This window comes from Pipistrellus hanaki (genome assembly GCF_964339955.1).
Source record: "Pipistrellus hanaki genome assembly, chromosome: 2".
Classification (NCBI taxonomy): Eukaryota; Metazoa; Chordata; class Mammalia; order Chiroptera; family Vespertilionidae; genus Pipistrellus; species Pipistrellus hanaki.
The window spans coordinates 177,075,162-177,095,465 of record NC_140504.1 but is presented as its reverse complement, the minus strand read 5'-3'; the positions used below and the strand labels follow the sequence as shown (position 1 = coordinate 177,095,465).

General features: G+C 55.9%; 1 protein-coding gene across 2 annotated transcripts in view; it reads right to left on the bottom strand.

Annotated features, from left to right (window-relative positions):
• Positions 1–2,194: 2,194 nt before the first annotated feature.
• EPHA10 (EPH receptor A10) overlaps positions 2,195–20,304 on the bottom strand; it is a 31,815-nt gene continuing 13,705 nt past the window's right edge. For both annotated transcript variants that reach the window (XM_084873275.1, XM_084873276.1), the window contains 12 exons: positions 18,499–18,632; positions 16,114–16,285; positions 12,823–12,931; positions 9,412–9,473; positions 9,144–9,269; positions 7,907–8,092; positions 7,396–7,457; positions 6,973–7,176; positions 6,439–6,588; positions 6,036–6,229; positions 4,776–4,931; positions 2,195–4,645 (listed from right to left, as the gene is read on the bottom strand). In XM_084873275.1, the coding sequence (XP_084729401.1) occupies positions 4,531–4,645; positions 4,776–4,931; positions 6,036–6,229; positions 6,439–6,588; positions 6,973–7,176; positions 7,396–7,457; positions 7,907–8,092; positions 9,144–9,269; positions 9,412–9,473; positions 12,823–12,931; positions 16,114–16,285; positions 18,499–18,632 (1,670 nt within the window). In that variant the 3' untranslated portion in view covers positions 2,195–4,530. The remainder of the gene's footprint in view (positions 4,646–4,775; positions 4,932–6,035; positions 6,230–6,438; positions 6,589–6,972; positions 7,177–7,395; positions 7,458–7,906; positions 8,093–9,143; positions 9,270–9,411; positions 9,474–12,822; positions 12,932–16,113; positions 16,286–18,498; positions 18,633–20,304) is intronic.

The following is a 20,304-nucleotide window of genomic DNA, read 5'->3' as shown; positions in this document are numbered from 1 at the left end:
CCAGAGATTTCTACCATTCCCATCATTCTCTGGCACAGTGTTAGGAAGAGCTCGATGTCAAGGAGACAGGATCCAACATGCTTGACTGAACCAGAGCCAGGCTCACCTGGTTTCACTCTGCGGGCACCACTGCCCAAATGAACCCAAGTGTGGGAAGTGTGTAGTATGTAGCAGGTGCCTAATAAATGCATCACATGATGCAATCTGAACAGTCCATTCCACATAAAGGGATGACTTGGAAAGTAAGGTGTTTTCCATCCCAGGACATGGCCTGAATTATCAAAGGGCTGGAATGCTGCAAAGAAAATTTAAATCTTACTAGCGGGCCTGACTAATGTGGCCCAGTGGTTGAGTGTCAATCTATGAATCAGGAGATCACTGTCAGTTTCCAGTTGGTTGGGGCACATGCCCAGGTTACGGACTTGATCCCCAGTGGGGGGTGGGGGGAGGGCATGCAGGAGGCAACCAATCAATAATTCTTATTGATATTTCCCTCCCTCTCTGAAATTAAATATACATATATATGTTTAATTTTTTATATATCTGAGCCAAAGAAAGAGCGAAAACAGCCCACAGACATATGTTCAGTTTTTTGTTTTTGTTTTTTTAAAATATATTTTATTGATTTTACACAGAGAGGAATTGAAAGGGATAGAGAGTTAGAAATGTCGATGAGAGAAACATCGACCAGCTGCCTCTTGCACACCCCCCACTGGGGATGTGCCCGCAACCAAGGTACGTGCCCTTGACCGGAATCGAACTCGGGACCTTTCAGTCTGCAGGCCAACGCTCTATCCACCGAGCCAAACCGGTTTCGGCTGTTCACTGTTTTTTAAAATTGTAACAATTTAAAAATTGCCAAAGTTCACAAAAGTGATTGCTAGCTCCAAAAAATAAGATCTGGCAACACGGGCCACAGTCAGCCGAGTCCTCTTCCCACTGAAAGCATTTCCCGCTCTGACTTTCCTTTGTTACTGCCTTGTACCTCTGGGCAATTTACTTTGTGCCCTAAGCAGAGCTGCTTTGGGTTGGAGGGAAGATTGGCCTGGAGTCCCCTTCCCTGGGCCCCTGAGGCCGTTTCAGAGAACCCTAGGATTTCAGTAAAGTTTCATTCTTCGCCCTGCAAGCCCCCTGGTCTCTCCAAAGCCCTCCTTGGGGCTTCCTATTGAAAGAATTCCAGATGTAGTGCCTCACCAAGAGTTAGGTTAAATTATTCATAGAAAGAGCTTGAGGTGTGTGATAGGACATCACCCAGGCATCGTTTATTCACAGCATCAGACAGCTTTTAGCTCAAAGGATCTACTATCCCCCGCTCTGCCAAAGAAATGACTTCACATGCCAACAGAGAGCTTATCACGCTGTGTCCTACACTCGTCTCAATGTCCACATGTGCACAAGCCCTGACAAATGTTGTCCCCCTCTAATTTTACACCAGTCCCTAAAATTCAGTGTGACACACACATGCTGAAGATTTAATAATAGACAATTCAGACATGGAAGGAGAAACAATGAAAGGTCAATCAGAACTGGGGATACACGGAGCTCCCACTTAACGGGAGTCTGGAAGCAGTTCGCTTTGGCGAAGGTGCCTTCTCGTTGCCCTTCACAGGATTAGGCATTTTCCCAGTCCCCTTTCCTAGTCCAGTCCCCCTGCCTCACCGGGCCTGCAGAACAAGCCTCCTCTCCCCCACTCCCTCCCACCAGCTGTAACCCACCCTTCTTGCCTCCTATACTTCACGATCGTCTTTCCTTAGTTGATATTAGCATCCATGCCATTGGTGTTTTCTGACCCTCAGAGGATGGATATGATGGAAGACATAACATACCCTTGGTACCAAGACACCGGCAAGAGCCCAGCATCCCATCAGCCAATGGGCAGTGCCCACAAGCACATGCTCTGTCACAACATGCTGAGAGCCTGTGGGATGGCCACAGGTGACAGTCTCCAAGGAGACACCCCTTCGAATCCGATGCAAAGATCATGCTGGCAAAGCTCCGGGGGCCCTGATCACAGTGTCTTGTCATCTCCTAGGAGTGTCCCTCACTAGACAGGGGTCTCTCATGAAAGGGACCCTCTAACTTGTTTCCATGCAGAAAGATCTCAGACACACACTGTGGAGAGCCCCCAAGGGAGAGGGAGGAGGGTCTCAAACTACTTAATGGCAAAACAACTGTCACTGAAAGAGACACCATATCACAGACAAGTTTTTATTACTTTATCCTCCATACAGAACCCCAAATTATAAAAACTTTTCTAGCACTAACCAAAGAAACCATCTCCCCAACCGGCCCCTTCCCTCCCTGGGTGGGCTCAGACGGGGTACTGGGGGGGTTGCAGGCCACCTCCCTCTGTCCAGTGAATGAGTTCCATATAAAAATAGATCTGTAGGGGGTTCCTATAGAGCCATCAGCTTGCATTACACCAGCACCTGTTGAGGGCTGAGGCCTGGGACCCCTCAGGATTCTGGGATCTCACTCCAGTGGAGGGAGATCTACCCTGGACACCGAAGTCCTGCCCACAGGGGCCACTCTGCAGAACAGCTGCTGGGGGGTGAAGGGGGGACTTTGACCTTTAGACCTCGAAGGAGGGAGCTGGAGCTGGAGATGAGGCTCCCTCCACACAAGAATGGACGCCAGTCCCCACACCATGTCTCCTCCAAGCTTCCCGGGGGCAGGGGCTGGGGGTGCCGAGCCTGAAGGGCACCTGGCACAGGACCCTCCAGCCCTGTCCAAGGTGGAAGCAATGTCTTGGTCTCCCCTAGTACCCCCGAGTCTCCGAGCTGGGGCAGGCGCCCAGTAAACGGAAAGCAGGTGGAGGGGGTGGGGTGGGGACCTAAGGAGAAAAGAGCTGGCAGGGCCAGGCCAAAGGCACTGCTGTGAGGCACCATCCCCACCACGGGTGCTCCCTCAAAGTGCACAGCGTCTCCCAGCCCCCAGGCTCCTTCTCAGCTCCCCTTCTGCCTGGGCTCCTCCTTTCCTAGGGCCTCCATCTTCACCCACTAAGGAATGGCCCTTCCCCAACCTCCAAGTCAGCCTCTCAGCCACGAAGCCCTCCAGACATCCCACCACACACACAATCAAGAGCGTCCAGCTGCCCCCGCCAGCCCGCCAGCCAGCCCAAAGGTCTCCCCCGGGGCTCTGGGGCACTGTGGGAAGGCACCTTTGGGGTGCTTCTTGGTGCCTGAGCTCATCTCCCCACCTGGCCTAAGCCCTCCAAGGGCCGGCTCTGTGTCTCATTCACCCCTCTGCTCCTTCCCATCCCACCCCATCCCACCCACCCCACACACAGCCAAACCCAGAGATGCCCAACAGGAGTAGCCTGAAAGACAGCCCGTGGCCTATCCAGCCCCAGCCGCCTTCCTGACGTACGACAGCCTGGCCTCGTGGTCACCACCACTGTTAGGGAGCCCCTCTGGACAAGGAACCCTGGAGCCAGCCTAGGGCGCCTGCTTTGGACAGAGGCCTGCAGGAGCCCCAGGGAGGAGGCACCTCGCTCTGTGGGGGGCTGGGTGGTGGCCAGGGGATGGAGCTCCCCATAGGGGCTCACCTCAGAGTACCCCTGGCTGCCACAGGGCAGGGGGTGGTGTCACAGGGCAGGACCAAGGCCTCTCTCCAGAGCCAGCCTCACCCCTGCACAGGGCCCGGTGCCACCTGGTTGTAACCCAGGCCCAGCCCTGACTCCTCCCTGGGCCTCAGTTTCCCCATCTGAACAGTGAGGGGTGGCCCAGCCTGTCAGAGAGAAACGTCCATCTCTGAGAGTCTCTTCTTCACCACCCCCACGGCTGGACACAAAGCCCGGGGTCCCCCTGGAGAGAACACACCTCCGCTCCTGCTCATCCCAGGGGTCCCGGCCGCTGAGGTTATAAAAGGAATGCAAAGCTCAAAGAGAGGCTCACGGGGCCTCGGGGAGCACCAGGACCTCGAGGGGCCCAGCCAGGACCCTTCCCCTCCCCCTGAACTGTCCCAGCCCCAAAGCAAGGGAAGCAGAAACCAGCTCCAGAGTCCAGGGCCTCGGGGTCCAACCCTGAGCTCAGCACCTCCTCCGCGGCCTGCGCCTCGGGGACCAACGTCCAGCCAGGTCAGAGCCAGGGCGCAAGGAGCTGAGGACCCTGCCCTCCAGGGCCCATGAGGACGAGCTTCCAGGCAGCGTGGTCACTCAGGCCTAAGGAGAGCCCAGCAGGGACCAGGCTGCCTGCTGGCCATGGGCCTGTGGGATACGGGGCGGGTCCCAGCCCCTCATGGATGTGGGAGACAGGAGGGCATGAGCCCCCGATGATTTCAAACTCTGTCCTCCCTCCCTGCCCAGTCCCACCTCAGCGTCTGGAACCCTGCGCTTCCTCCCTCTTCTCTCCAGGGTCTTCTCCACGGATGTGACCCTTTCCCCAGGGAGACCGAGTCAGCCAAGGCGCTCAGACTGAGGAAGATGGGGCGAGGGCTCACTTCTGCGCGGTGGAGCGCAGCTTGCCAGGGTGCCGTCAAGGCGGGGGTCCGCAGCCCACCGGGGTCCCGGCCTGGAAGGGCGGGGGCTGCTCACACCTGCACCCCCCGGCCCTGCAGCTGGAGCACTCGTGCCCGCAGGGCGCTGACCCCGCTGAGGAGGGCCTCCCGGTGTTCCGCCGACGAGATGCCCAAGCTCACCAGGTCCCTGCGAAGAACAACGGGTCAGACCCAGCCGCTCAAGCCCCTCCCTCTGTCTGGACAGGGAACAGCCAGGATCGGGACCCGCTGGGCCTCCCGTAGAGGCGGGGGCAGGGCCCTGGGTTCCGCCCACTCACTGCGCAGTCATGGTGGCCACGGCCTCCAGGCTCCCGTAGCCAGCTGCCGTGAAGCTGTCCTTGTAGCGGCCCAGGTCCAGGGCCTCCAGCCAGGCGCCCACGGAGCCAAAGGAGGGGAAGGTGGAGAAGGCACGGTCCGCCAGGGGAGTGGGTGGCCTGGGGACAGAGGGGAGGGGGGTGGTCAGTCATCAGCAGGATCTGGTACCCAGCCTGCTCGCTGTCCTGCGGTCAGGCCAGCTGTGCAAGGACAGACGGGGAGGCCTGGGCCCAGGGCAGACCTGGCTCACACCGCATGCCACGCATTCTCAGATCAGGTGAGTGTTTCACACTCAGGTGGGTGGGAGTGGGTTGCACCTGAGCCAGCCAAAGGTCCTGGGAGTATCTGGAACAGCCTGCGGGGAGGACACACCTAGGACAGTTGTGGAGGCATCTCATATTTGGGACAACTCGTACTGATTTCACTTATTTTATTTACTGAAATTACAAGTCAGTTAGGACTGTTACCACATACACTGAGTGGCCAGATTATGATCTCTGAATGCATAATAATCTGGCCACTCTGTGGCCACACACACACATTAGAGGCCCAGTGCATGAATTCATGCATGGGTGGGGTCCAGCCAGCCTGGCCAGGGGGAGGGGACATGGGCAGTTGACTGGCCTGCCTGCTGGTCAAACTCCTGATTGAGGGGACAATTTGCATATTAGCCTTTTATCATATAGGACAGTGGTCGGCAAACTGTGGCTCACGAGCCACATGCGGCTCTTTGGCCCCTTGAGTGTGGTTCTTCCACAAAATACCACGTGTGGGCGTGCACATCCAGTGCGACTGAAACTTCGTGGCCCATGCGCAGAAGTCGGTTTTCAGCTCTCAAAAGAAATTTCAATCACTGAACTGTTGATATTTGGCTCTGCTGACTAATGAGTTTGCCGACCACTGATAGAAGATATACCCTGAGTGGCCAGATTATTATGCGTTCAGAAATCACAGTGTATTTATCTGTCAGAGGCCACTGTCTCTGGGATACGTGAGCACAACCCAGGACAAGCAAAGGTGACTGGGATGGACGAAGGTTGCCTGTGCCTCAGGCAGCTGGAATAGCAGATTTATGTGGGACAGCTGGGTGAGCAGCCCTACCTAACAGGTGGGGTAGGAGAGATGGGACTGCTGTACGAGGGGCACGTGGGAGGCCATTCACGGACAGGTGAGAGGTCGCCGAGTCTGCTCTGGTCGGGGATGGGGGATGGGTGGGAATGTACCTGGGACAGGGGGCCGTAGCACACTTCGGGGGCTCTGGGTCCTGCACCATCTTGCTCAGGATGCTGTGGATCTGGGAGAACCTGGGCCGCTCACCCGGGTCCTTCTGCCAGCAGTCCAGCATCAGCCGGTGCAGGGGGGAAGGGCAGTTCCTGGGGGGCGGCAGCCGGAAGCCATCCTCCACGGCCTTGATTACCTGGGCCACGGGGTGGGGGGTGCAGAGGGAGGCTTCAGATCCCCCCTAACACACACACACGTGTGCAAACACACACACACACACGAGGAAGACTGGGGTGGCCAGGCCAGGCAGGACTAGAAGCAGAGAAACAGGGACGAGGAACCGGGGAACTGAGGTCAAAGGGCACGAGGATCAGAAGGCAAGGCGCTGGAGCCGAGCTCACTCACGTCCTGGCTGGACATGTCCCAGTAGGGCCGCTCCCCAAACGCCATCACCTCCCACATGACGACGCCGAAGCTCCACACGTCGCTGGCAGAGCTGAAGTGGCCGAACTGCAGCGTCTCGGGGGCGGCCCACAGCGCCGGGCTCCGGCCACTCTGCGGGCGGGCGGGCGGGGCAGGGGCGGGTCAGGGGCGGGTCAGGGGCGGGGCAGGGGCGGTCAGGGGCGGGGCAGGGGCAGGGGCAGGGGCAGGGGCAGGGGCGGGGCAGGGGCAGGGGCAGGGAGGGACACCCAGGCTCCCCACACCACAGGGCCCCAGGTCCAGCCCCACCTGCCATCCCCCTAGCTGCACATCCGGCGAAAGCACACGGCCAACCACAAGGCGATGTCCACACTGACATGTACCCAGGGCCGACTGCCGAGGGGCGGGGTGGGGGGAGTTAGCGGGACCCAGCAGGGGAGGGGGCCGGGGGGAGCTGAGGCCACTGGGGCAGTTTGGTGGAAACAAGAGCAGGCTGGCCTCGGGGAAACAGCTCCTCACCATGGTGGTGTAGACGGCCTCCGCGCGGTCCCGAGGCCCCCGCCCGAAGCCGGAAACCTTGCAGACGAGGCCGCTGCTGACCAGCACGCGGCGGGCGGCCAGGCCCCGGTGAACGTAGCCCATCTCCGACAGGTACTTCATGGCCGACGCCAGCCCGGGCAGCAGCCCCAGCAGCTGCCCGGCCACCATCTGGCCCTCGTGCCGCTGAGGGAGGAAGGAGAGGGAGGCCGGGGCTGCACGCTCAGCTCCCCTGGTGCTGTGCGGCCCCGGGAAAGGGACACGGCCCTCCCTGTGCCTCCGTCTGCCCCGTCACCCACCAGGCCAGCCTGGCCAGCGGGTGCCTTCCCAGGGAACGAGGCCGCTCCGAGTCCCAACAAAGAGAACATAACGGGGCCATGTCTCCCCGGGGCCCGCAGCACTCACCCTGAGGAAGCTGTCCAGGGCCCCGTGGCTCAAGTACTCGGTGACGATCATCAGGGTGCTCCCTGTGCCCGGGGACGTGGACACACAGGCTGAGACGGTGCTCCCTCTGGACACAGGCCCCCCTATCTGAGCCCCGACCTGGGCCACACTCCCCTCATCTTGCCACCCTCCTTCAGGACCCACGGTCTCCTATGCTGAGGGACAAGAGGAGGCGTCTACCGGGGGACAGAGGTCCAGAGCCACAAGTGTGCTAAGAAAAATCCCCCAAGGCTGCTTGGACCTTGGTGGTGTAGACGGCCTCAGCCCATCCCACAGGGTGTCACCACCAGTCAGAAAGGTCATTCGGGGACAGAGGGGCCACCCTGAGCCGGTGAAGCAAAGCTGAGACCTTCCCCCATGCCGGGCGTTTCAGGGGCTCCCTCTCGGTTTAGGGAGGGGCTCTGGGGCACAGGAGCACCCCACCTCCCGCCCTGTCATCCCCACCTCCATCCCTGTGGAGCACCGGCCCTACCTCGGGTGACGACGCCCTCCAGCCGCACAACGTGGCTGTGGTCAAACTGGCCCAGGGTGAGGGCCTCGGCCAGGAAGCTGAGCCTCTGGGAGTCGGAGCAGCCTTCCCGCAGCGTGTGCACGGCCACGGGGAGCCCCTGGCGGCCAGGGAGCTGCAGGCAGCCGCAGCACAGCTCCCCAAACCGCCCTGTGGGGAAGCAGCGCCTCAGACACCGCCGGAGGCCACTCCCTTGGCCAATCTCGGGCAGGGTGAGCCGAGGAGAGAGCAACTTCTGGATCAGGGGTCTTCAAACTACGGCCCGCGGGCCACATGCGGCCCACAGAGGAGTCTGATCCGGCCCGCCAGGTTTTTTGGGCAGTGAGCGCAGCCGAGGTGTTACAGTAGGAATTAGTAGTTCATATAGTCCGGCCCTCCAGCTCTCTGAGGGACCGTGATCTGGCCCCCACTTTAAAAAGTTTGAGGACCCCTGTTCTGGATCATGAGCGGCTTCCCGTCTGGGTCTCGGAGCTCTCGGGTTCAAATCATGCTAAACTGAGTACCAGCGGAGCGACTGGTTCCATCTCTCTCTCCCTCTCCTGCCTGGTGGCCGTGTGCAAGGGGACTTCTCCCTGCCTGCCTGCCTCAAAGAGAGGGCTCCTCCAGCCCATGTGACCCAGGATGGCGACGGCACCCATTCTGCCACACTGCCGCTGTCTGGCTTCCGCCCAGTGAGTCTGGCAACCATGTCAGGGCTTGGCTTCTGGCTCCTGGTGAACGTGGCTGCCTTCCCCAGCACAGGCCACGGGTGTGCAAACAGGAAGGAAGAGTCAGGAGGCTGACCATTAGGGGGCGAGCACCTACCATGAGCCAGGCCTTGGACTGAGCCTGTGAAGTCCCGTAGGAGCTCAGTCTGAGGCAGCTGTCATGCCCATTTTACAGAGGAGACTCAGGCTCAGAGCAGAAGAAGGATGTGCCCCTGATCACACAGCCGGTTAGTGACAGAGCGGGGACCAAAGCTCAGGTATGTCTGGTCCCCAAGCTTGCAAAGGCCCCCCTCACTGCCCCATGAGGGCCTGGGACTGAACGCCTGCCCGTCTGCCCATGGCAGTCTGAACAGGCCAGCTCTGAAAGGGCCTGGGGGCGGAGTCAGGCTGAGAGAATCAAAGCGGGTGGAGCGGTGCTCGGACTTCTATGGAGGGTGGGGCTAGGGCAGAGGCGGGGCTCCCCAGGGACAGGGCTTCCTGGGTGCCCAGCTTGCCTGCTCCAAGGCTCCTCTCCACAATGACACTTTTCGCATCCAGCTCCTTGGCAAACAGGTGAAGGGCCTGCAGGGGGTCCCCACAGCTCTGCGGGTCCATGAACGTGCGGCGAGTCGGCACTTTGACTGGGAACACGGACAGAGAGAGAGGGTCCTGAGGAGGGGCTGCCGTGGCTAGAGGGTGGGGTGTGCAGTAGACGCAGGAAGAGGGGTGAGGAGTGAGGTAGGGGGCGCCTGCCCCGCCCCACGCCAGGCCCAGGCAACTCACAGTGGAAATACAGCTCCTCCTCATCGTGGGCGTCCTGACCTCCTTTGCCATAGCTGCAGGGCCTGGGGGTGCAGAGTCATTCCTTGAGCCAGGCTCCCCATTTGGGGGGGGGGGGAAGGCACCTCTTTGTCCCTTCAAAAGGACAAGGTCTGTGCCCCAGGGGAGGGACCTTCTTATTCAGCTGGTTTGAAAGCTCCTCCCCACAGCACTCAGGTAACCCTAGCGTTAGACCTAACTCTACCCCCATCAGCATTCCTAGTTATTGGCACTCTGAGTCACGGCATATTCTTGCCACTCCGAGGCGCCCAAATCTACACACACACACACACACACACACCGACTTTCAGCTCAAGCTGCCCCCCTGGTACAGGGGAGCAGAACAAACAGGCCTTGCACAGAGGGCAGCTTCCGGTGTAGTCAGGAAAACCAACACTGGGGGTTCACCACAGCGGCTCACAGGGCCCAGCAGAGGAGAGGGCTGTGCGCAGTGGATGGAAACGACCCCTTCCCTTCCCGGCCATCAGGGCAGCTGCCTGAGGCAGGCCGCTGGGGACCAGAGGACCACGTCACCACCTACACAGGAGGACATGCAGGGCCCCCTGAGGCTGGGCCTTGCTGGCCTAGATAAAGACTTTGACTTTTATTCCAGATTGGAGGAGAGCCCCTAGGGGATGCTGAGAAGGGAGTGCTGAGATGCCATTTGCATTTTAGAAAGATCATCCTAGCTGCTGCTGCTGCTGTCCCTGCTGGCAATGGCGGTGGCTCAGACTCCGGGGTGAGAAAAGCGAGAGGACTCAAGAGGCATGCAGGTGACAGGGAGGCAGGAAGGGAGAGGAAGAAGGCTTGCCCAGCAGAGCTCATGGTGCTGCCATTTACCAGGAAGGGAGGATGGAAGTTCATGTGGAGACATTTGAGTTCGCAGGGCCTCTGGGATGAGCAGGGAGGATGGGGGAGGGCTGGGAGGGGGGGGGTAGTTAGTATGTGTGTGTCTGTGTCTGGAGTTTGGAACACAAGTTCAGGACTAGGAACAAGTCAGAGGACCCCCTACACTTTGACTTTGGGTAGGGGAGAAGGAAGCCACGGAGATCACAACGGAACCGCCAGAGAAGTGGGAGGGAAACTGGGGTGGTGATGTCACAGGAACCAAGGAAAGGAAAGCAGCAGAGAGAGGGATTAGGGGAGGCTGGAGAGAGACGGTCATGGTTCCATACCAGCGGGGGAGGGGAGAAAGGCTGTCTGTCACAGAGGAAGAGGCGGTCACAGGGCGGTTAACAGCGTGGGCTCTGGGACCTCACTGCACGGACTGGCTTCCCAGCTCCTCCGCTCAGCGGAGGAGGGGCTGCGTGGCTCCGTTTTCTCTTTAATAAAATCAGGAAATAATCAACCAAAGACCTTGTACGCATGTGTGCATAACCCATGGACACAGACAATAGGTTGGTGAAGGTCTGGGGTGGGGGGCGGGGCGGGCTGGAGTGGGGCCAATGGAGGAGGAGAGGGAACGTATGCAATAGTTTCAACAATAAAGATTTAAAAAAGAAAAGGCGGCCCCACCTGATAGCATAAGGAGCTTACTAAGCGCGCAGTAAACGTTCGCTGTCCCGTGGGGGAGAGAGGGACATTATAAACAGTACGGGTTCCTGAGATGTGAGAGGGAGCGGGCTCAGGGTCTAGGCAGGAAGACTGATCCTAGGAGGAAGGTACCTCCTCTACAGTGAAAGGAGAGAAGGGGGGACATGAGAGAAGCAGGAGTGTCAACCTGGTGGTGAGAAGATGAGGAGCTAAAGATATAGTTGAAGAGACTGGGGGTGGAGGGGTAGGCAGGGCAGCAAAGGGGCTGAGGGAGCAAGCTGCAGGGACAGGGAGCCTGAAGGACCAAAGCAGAAATGGACCAGTATCCTGGGTGATGTCCAGGTCCTTGTCAGGGGGAGGGAGGAAGAGGGGAAGGGAGAGGTGGAACAGAAGAGAAGGTCCTTGGGAACCAGGAAGTCAAAGAAGGGAGTGGCGGGGGTGGGGGTGGGGGGCTGGGGCTGGCCATCCAATGGCTACACAAGTCTCTCAGCATGGTGACAGGACTTCCAGGAGTGAGGGGACATCCAGGAGAGGGGTGCTGAGATGAAGGGAAGGGCCAAGGTGGGTGGGTGGTGGAGTGGGAGAGGAAATGAGAAGCTTCCTCTGGAAGACGCAAGTGGGATGAGCCAGGATAGACGGAGGAGAGGACGGGGAGGGGAGACCACTGCCCCGGGCAAGGGCTGCAGAGGTTGTGATTTTGAGCAGGTTGTGAAACCCACGCCTGGCTTGCTCTGGCTGCTCAGGACACCGGTCTCTGAGCCCTCCTGGGCAGTGGCTCCGGCCTGCAGAGTCCTCCCAGGGAGGTGCTCCTCGTTCACCTCTCTCCCCTTTCCCTTCTGCCTCCCTGAGCCCCTACACTCACAGGCAGGACACAGTGCTCTTGGCTCCTGTCCACAGCTGCTTTCCAATAGGTCCAACATATGAACTTGGAGGCTCCGTGAGGAAGGAGCTCGCTACTCTGGTCCTGCCTTCCTGACCCCCTGCCCGGGCAGAGCTGCCCCCCAGACCCACACGACAAGGTCCTCTCCCGCTCAGTCACATTCTGTCGTGCCCAATGGATGCTCACTGTCCCTCCAGCCTCGGGCAGTTCGTTCCGGGATGCTGAGATGTGTGGAGATGTGGCTCTCCGGCCAGCCCATTTCTCTCCTCTGCTCCCCCAACTGCAGCCCTTTGCGTGCAGACTTTCAACCCCTCAAGTGTGCTGAGCTCAGCTCCTCCCCTGCCCACCCTACCCCACCCGGACCTGCCTGGGGAGCATGTGCCCTGAGGTTTCTGCTCCAGGCAAAAGGCCCGGAATCTTCTCTGAGCTAGATTCCAGAGCCATCTTCCCTCCTCCCAGCCCCCTTCTCTGCCCTCTCTCCTGCAAGCCTCCTTCTGCTGGGGGCTGGGGGTTTCTGGTTTATCAGTTCCCCTCCCTGTCCTCCTCCCTCCCACACACAGACACACAGCACAATTTATGCCTTTCTTCCCTTTGCCTGTGTTCAAGGGCCTCAGGACCCCTTGGGGCAGCAGCTGGGGGCCTCGGGGCGCCTCAGGAGAATCCTAATCGCACTGGAGCAGCCACAGCCTGATTCCATCCTCAGTGATGCCTTCTGACATTTAATGAGTTAAGGAGCTAAATCCCCTTCATCTCAGAGTGGCTGAGCTAGCTAGCTGCAGTGCTGGCTGCCGCAGGAGCAGCGGGTGGGGGCGGGGCCAGGACTAGACTAGCCATGCCTGCATCTGTACGGCAATGTGCTTATATGTGCAAATCCATGTGTGTGCAAATGCTGGTACAGATACAGGTGCCTGTGAGCACAGGGTCACAACCCACCGGAGGTCAGTCAGGCTCGGACCACCTACCTCCGCCAAATGGCCAGCACGCTCATCACAGAGCCCAGGACGAGGAGGGCTGAGATGGTCACCACGGTGACGACAACTGCGGGGCTCTGGTCCCTGGCGCCGGAGGCAGCTGGGAGGAAGAGCAGGAGGCTGAGGCAGGCAGAGCACCGGGCTCCTGGGTCAGTGTCCTTGCCCCACAGAAGGGTTTCTGCAGCCCCTTTGACTCCCAGCAGCAGGGGGATCGAGGCAGTCCCGCCAAACACAGCGGCGCCTGCAGCCTCCAGTTCTCCCCGGGCTGGGCACCTCCACAGAAGCCCAGCTCTGAGCGAGGCGCAGGGGTGCAGACAGGCAGACCTGGGACCCCCTTTCTGCCTTTCAGATGGGCAATGACAGACTTGAGGTAGCTCTGCAGGGGGAATGGCCTCTTGCCGGAGCTCCCCAACCCCAAGCGAGACCATTCACCACCAATAATAATAAAAGTAAACATTTAGTGCCATTCTGGACACTAGGCCATGTGCCTGAACTGAATGATCCTGTCTCATCATCACAACCAGCCAGTATGGTGCTACTGTCTCCATTTTACAGCTGAGGAAATGGACATTGAGACAAGTTGTATAACGTGTTCAAGGTCACAGAGCTAATAAACAATGAACCTAATATTTGAACTTGATTTCAAACCTCTGCTTTGAATTATTTCACCAAGGGAGAGGCCTAGAGGAGCTCAGGCTGTCAGCCCTATCCACCCATCCACCCATCCATCCACCCATCCACCCATCCACCCATCCATCCAACAGTACGAGGCTGGTACTGGGGAGGAAGCAATGAATGAGCCAGATTCCCTGCCCAGGAGGGGTGTATGGATCAGCGGGAAAGATAGGAACAAGAACATAACTGTAGAATAAAATAAGAAACAGATAAAGCTGAGCAGGGCTGAATAGATGAACAATAATTTCTTCCCAAAGGCTTTGAAGAATGTGGCAAAAGTAATGGGTATCATTCCCAAGATTAGATTACGGGAGAGAGTGCCTTCTGTCTCGGGTGTTCTCTCGCTCATTCAGTCTCTAAAGGAATCTAGCTGCTGTGTTGTGAGTAGCCCTAAGGAGAAGCCCATGAGCCAAGGAACTGCATGCCTCCGCCAAAGAGCCAGCAAGAACCCAAGTAGGGCTCTAGTCGGTTTGGCTCGGTGGATAGAGCGTCAGCCTGCAGAACGAAGGGTCACAGGTTCGATTTCAGTCAAAGGCACATGCCTGGCTTGTGGGCTTGGTCCAACCTGCAGGAGGCAGCTAATAATTGATCCCTTTCATCATTGATGTTTCTGTCTCTCTCTTCCTCTCCCTTCCTCTCTGAAATCAATATATAAGTAGGGACCTAAGTAGGGACACAGTCTCCCACAGTTAAGCCTTCAGATGAATCACAACCTCAGAGGACACCTTGACTACATTCTTGTGAGAGGTCCTGAGTCAAGTGGCACCCAGTTAAGCTGCACCCATACCCTTGACCAACAAAAAAACATGAGATAACAAATTTTTAGCTGCTAAGTTTTGGGGCAATTTGTTTTGCAGCAATGGGACATTGAAGCATGGTCTTTCATCATGAACCTGATCTGGGGTTATAGCTCACTGGAAAAAATGCTATGCAGATCGGGAGGCCCAGGCCCCCATAACCAGGAGACTGAGCAGTATCCACTAACCAAAAAGCACCAGAGGAATGGAAGTCACCAGCCCCTTCTGCTAACAATCCCAGCTCCTGCCCACACCACACTCACTCCAGTCAAACCCATGCTCCTTTGTTCAGATGGCTTCATCTATCCAAAATGCCTTTCCTGCCTGTCCCCACACAGTCATGTTCCCCAGCCTCCGAGACATGGCTCTAATCTCCGTATGCCAGCACCTGGCCAAGGTCTGACACAGGCGGGCATTTGAGCAAGAAGTGCTGTCTCCCTTCCCAGAACTCAAACTCCCTTTGGGCTCAGAGCTCTTCCTATCTTGGATTAGACTCGTGTAGCAGGTTGGGAAGAATTATTATCTTGACAGCTGGTGCCAGAATGCCTCCTAGGGGGAACTGCCTTTGTCCAGGAAAATACTTTCGTGAGCTGCTGGGGATAGATAGAGGTGAGACCCCGAGGACTAGGTTAGCAGCAAGAGAAACAACAAAAGAGGGAGCGGACTGCTCTTTATGCTTCCTGAAAGGGAGTTTGGGGGCGCAGGGACGAGGAACGGGGGAGGCTGGTGAAGGAGGTGGTAGGACAAGGCCATGGAGAAGCGGAGCTTTTAGAATCAGCATATCTAATGTTCGGCTTTTGTTTTGTTTTGATGACAGCTCTGTTGAGAAGTTATTCACCACTGAGCATGTACAACTCAAGTTTGGTTGTGCTCATTGCTGCAGTGCAACCCCTTTATCGCCCCCACCTTCAGTGAAATCTGTTTCAATACTTTAAGGCCTAGTGGGGAACGAACAAGATATGGGCAAGTTTGGGTCCATATCACGGCAGAGAGAAAGAAGCAGAATGGGAACAAGAAGTTAGCTGTCAGCTCAGCTGGTGTGGCTCAGTAGCTGAGTGTCATGGTTTGATTCCCAGTTAGCACACATGCCTGGGTTGCCGGCTCAGTCCCCAGTGGGTCAACCCCCAGTGTGGGTTTGCAGGTGGCAGTCAGTTGATCAATGATTCTCTCTCATCATTGATGTTTCTATTTCTCTCCTTTTCCCTTCCTCTCTGAAATCAATAAGAATATATATATATTTTTAAAAGAATTAGTGGCCGAAACCAGTTTGGTTCATTGGATAGAGCACCGGACTGAAAGGTCCCAGGTTCGATTCCGGTCAAGGGCATGTACATTGGTTTCGGAGGCGGCTGGCTGATGTTTCTCTCTCATTGATGTTTCTAGCTATCTATCCCTCTCCCTTCCTCTCTGTAAAAAATCAATAAAATATATTAAAAAAAAAAGAAAAAAGAAAGAATTAGTGGTCAGAGCAAGAGGTGACCATGAGACTAAAACTCCTCCCAAGGAAATAGCAAGAATCTTGGGGAGGGCACAGGATGTTTCCACAAGACATGGGATAGGTCCCGAGAGGCAGGGAGTCACCAGCCCAGACCTGGGGTGTTTGTGACCTCCTTCCCGGGAGCTCCTCCAGCACAGGAAGCCGTCTAATTCACATCTTGAAGAGGTATCAGGTGGGTCCCAAATGGACTCGTTAACGAGGCAGCAGTCATTAAACTGCACCCCAGGCTCTCTTAATTGCACAGATAACCGCCCCCCTGCAATTTGTCTCCCTGTCCCATCCCGCCCAGGTCCCCTGGCACAGCTCACTTACCCTCCCCGGGGGTCTGTACTTCAATGCTAGGGTTGAAGCTCTGGGTCTCCCAGGAGGGCCCCGGGGAGGCCGCCCGGATCTGAAAGATGTAGCGGGTAGCTGGCTTCAGGTTGGTGACGGTGACCGCAGGCGCCCCTGTCTTCACTGTGGAGTAGGTCTGCTCGTTCTGACCCTGGGGAGGGACCAAGAAGTGAGGCCTAGACCCAGGGCCAGACCCAGGCTCCTGGGAGAATGGTGGGGGGAGGGGGAGCAGGAGGCAGGAGAGCACCCTTAGGAGGAAGAACCTGACTCCATTTGTGGATTCCACATGTTTCTCCCAAAGCATCCACGGCCCCTTCCCCCACCACAAGCTCCCACCCACACTCGCTAAGGGAACCTTCAGGGAAGGGGCTACATCTTCCTTCGCGGGGGTGACAGGATGACAGGCAGCAGGGCCTGGCAGTCCAGGGGGTGAGCTGGGCCTGCTGCCTCCGAGGAAAGAACAAGAAAATGAGGCCTGGCACCTGCCCGGTCCTTGTTGCTCATAAAGTCTTTCTTCCCTTTGTCATCTGGTTTTCACAACTGCCCTGCAAGGCACAGGACAGGAGGTGTCCTCTCGTTGAGATAAGGAAATTGAGCTCAGAGGGTAGTTCTCCACCTTCCTATTCAACATACCACGCCCCCAAAGCACAGCTCCCAACAGACTTCCTATTCAAAACCTATTATGTGATTCAGCAAAGAGGTTCCTCCAGCGACTGAGGAGCCCCGAAGCTCTGACACAGGCAGGGCTGAGGCTGCGAGCAGGCTTCACGGTGATGAAGATATGTGCACCACGTGGGAGACAGTTTAACAGCAGATGGTGTGTCAGATTTGAAGACAGTACAGCCGTGGGGAAAAGAGATAGTGGGTCGGGAGGTAAGTCCATTTGTCAAATCATGGCGGGACTGCAACCATGGATTGACAACAGACACAAGAGGTAAGCAAAACATCAGCCAGAGCATCCTATCAGAATCAATAGCTATAGGCGTTTACAATAAGAAGCGCTGTATATATAATGCCAGCTCAGGTTTCAATGCCAAATGAATGACAGAGAAGATTCTGGTTTGGCTCTGTCAGAACTGTAGACAAAGGACTATCAATCCATATACAGATCATATCCTGTTGCTGTCCAGGGGCAGTCCCCTCAGCGTGGTGTCAATGGAAAATCTCATATGATCTTCTTTATGCTACCCATGCCTTCTTCTCTTATCGGATCATAAAAGTCCCATGAGGCTATTTTAATTTTCTGTATTTTCTAAATCCCTACAGTAAATATATATTTAAAATTAAATGCATTAAAATTTCAGTTGAAATTTTATAAAGCTGGGACAGTAGGATGTCCACACCTAGTGTGTGTGTGTGTGTGTGTGTGTGTGTGTGTAGGGGGGCTGATGTGCTGACAACTTTGATTTTGCTTTTCACTGTTGTAGCATGAAGTTCTCCCGTCTGTGGGTACCTCATTAGGAAGAGTGGAAGGAATTCCCTCCTGTCCATCAACCTCCTCTTCCTCTCCCCACCCTTGACCCTCACAAAAGTAAACAGACCTCTGTGTACTGCCATCTTACTAGGGTAATGGCAGGACACTGGCTTCAAGTCGTAACAGCCAAGTTCCACAGGAATGGGTGGGAGGGTGGCTGCCTCACCTCAGGCTGGCACAACGCCTCTAAGGCAGCGGGATCTCAGAGAATGCCCCCCTGGGGCGTGGAGTGGCTGGTAACTAACTGTGATGGTGTTTAGAGCCCAGATGGCTTCACTCGGAGGGGGTGAAGTTGGGATCTACTTAAGCAAAGCTGCATAGACCAGCAGGGCCACTGTATATTTTTATTATTATTTGTAAATGATGTTACATATCCTTCATGTCAAGACAATTATTATAATAACCCATCCATTCCCTGTTCCAGGGAGCTGACTGTTAAACACTTACCAGCACCCCTTGGAGCCCTGGCAGGACACCTGACGTAGCCCTGTGCTGAGACAATCATGCGTTTTTGTAAAATTTGAAACAATATGATATTTCTGCATTGTTTTTCTAAGGATTGTAAATTGTAGGTCTACGATTCGATTCGGGTACACAAAACCTGGATCCGCCGGCAGAGAGAGCTCTTTGTCAGCTGTAAACATCAGGCAAAAGTGGGAAGATGGGGATGAAGGCGGTGAGGAAGGGAGGTCTGAGGGGAAGAGGAAGAGCAGGCGAGTCCACCCTGAGCAGGGGCCAGGAAGAGACTCCAGCATGGAAGGCCGGCCACTCAGGGGGCCAGGGGTATGTTTAGAAAGAAAGTAAGATTTTGCTGGGAAGAGGAAACGACGGGCCCGGGGGCAGACTGCCACTGGGAACGCAGCGCCAGGTGCCTCGGGACCCTGACCCACCTTCTCGTAGTAGCGGATCTCGTACTCGGTGCCATTGGCCCCAGCGGCTCCAGCAGGGATGGGCTCCCGCCAGGACAGGGACACGCTCTGGGGCTCCACTCGGTCCCTTCGAATCTCATCCTCCTCCCAGGGCCCTGGAAGAAAGGAATGTGGGTTTTCCGACCCTATCTGACTGCAGGGCGGGGTCAGGGGGCTGGAAGGGTCGCCGGTGAGGACTGGGGGCGGGGCTGGGGAAGGCTGAGGGGCGGGGCCTGATGGCTGTGGGTGGGGCCAATGGGCTCCAGAGGGGCCGAGGCTGAGGGGTAGAGTCTGCAGCCAGAGGCAAGGGGGGGCGGGGCCCAGTCACTCCACACCCTGCTCTCTACTTCCTTGGCTTCTATGGGGAAAAGTGCCAGGCCTCCTGCTGCTTACACACCCCCTAAACTCCAGCTCCCCTCCTGGTGGGAGGTTCTAGTCCCCCAGGCTCTCCCTAATTTGTTTGTGGTTTAGAGACATCAGAGAGTATAAGAGCCAGGAAGACCAGCTACTTAATCATTCCAATGATCTGGCTAAGAGGCAATATACTCAACACACACAAAATGAAAGGAAACCACTTCACCACAATAAAAACCAACATGAAAAGACCACAGCCGACATATTACTCAACGGTGAAAGGCTGAAAGCCTCCCCTCTAAAGTCAGGAACAAGACAAGGATGTCCACTCTTGCCACTTTGATTCAACATAGTATTGGAAATCATGGCCAGGAGAATTAGACAAAAAAAATAAATAAATAAAAGAAATCCAGATTGGAAAGGAAGAAGTAAAATTATCTCTGTCTGCAGCTGACATGATCTTATATAAAGAAAATCCTAATAATTTCACACACACACACATACCTGTTAGAACTAATTAACAAATACAGCAAAGTTTCAGGATACAAAATCAACACACAAAAATCAGTTGCATTATACACTAAGAGTGGACAGTCTAAAAAATTTAAGAAAATACCTTCATTTGGAATAATATTAAAAAGAATAAAATACTCAAGAATAAACTTAATGTTGATGGACAGCAAAAAACAAAACAAACAAACAAAAAAAAACAGTACTAATGCCTAAAACCATAGTCGGCAAACTGCGGCTCAGGAGCCACAGGCGGCTCTTTGGCCCCTTGAGTGTGGCTCTTCCACAAAATACCACGGCCTAGGCAAGTCTATTTTGAAGAAGTGGCGTTAGAAGAAGCTTAAGTTTAAAAAATTTGGCTCTCCAAAGAAATTTCAATCGTTGTACTGTTGATATTTGGCTCTGCTGACTAGTGAGTTTGCCGACCACTGGCCTAAACCAAAGCAGAAACCACCAGGTTACTGGGGAAAGGTCATGACTTGACTTCAGTGTGTGGGGCCCTGGAGTTTCCAAGAAAAGATGCTGGAAAGGCAGTTGGGTAAGTGGTTCCAGGGCTCATGAAAGGTGTCCGCGAGGAAGATGGAAATCCAAGAGCCATCGGAAAGTGATTGAATGAAACTGCCCAGAAAGGCAGTGGGAAAAGCTTTTTGGAAGTAAGCCAAAGACAGGACATCTTAGAGGCAGACAAAGCAGGGAGTGAAGAGGAGGAGCCAGAGAGGTAGGAGAAAAACAAAGCCAATGACGACGTCACAGAAGCCCCGGGAGAACATTTAAGAAGCTTCTCTCCTGACGCCTCCAGTCATTAGCTCTGTGTCCACCAGCCAGAGCCCACCGTTTCCATTTTCATGCGCGGAATGGAAACAGCAATGGCTGTGCAGGCTGGCCGTGAGGATTCTATGAAGTGATGATATGAAGAGCCCAAGC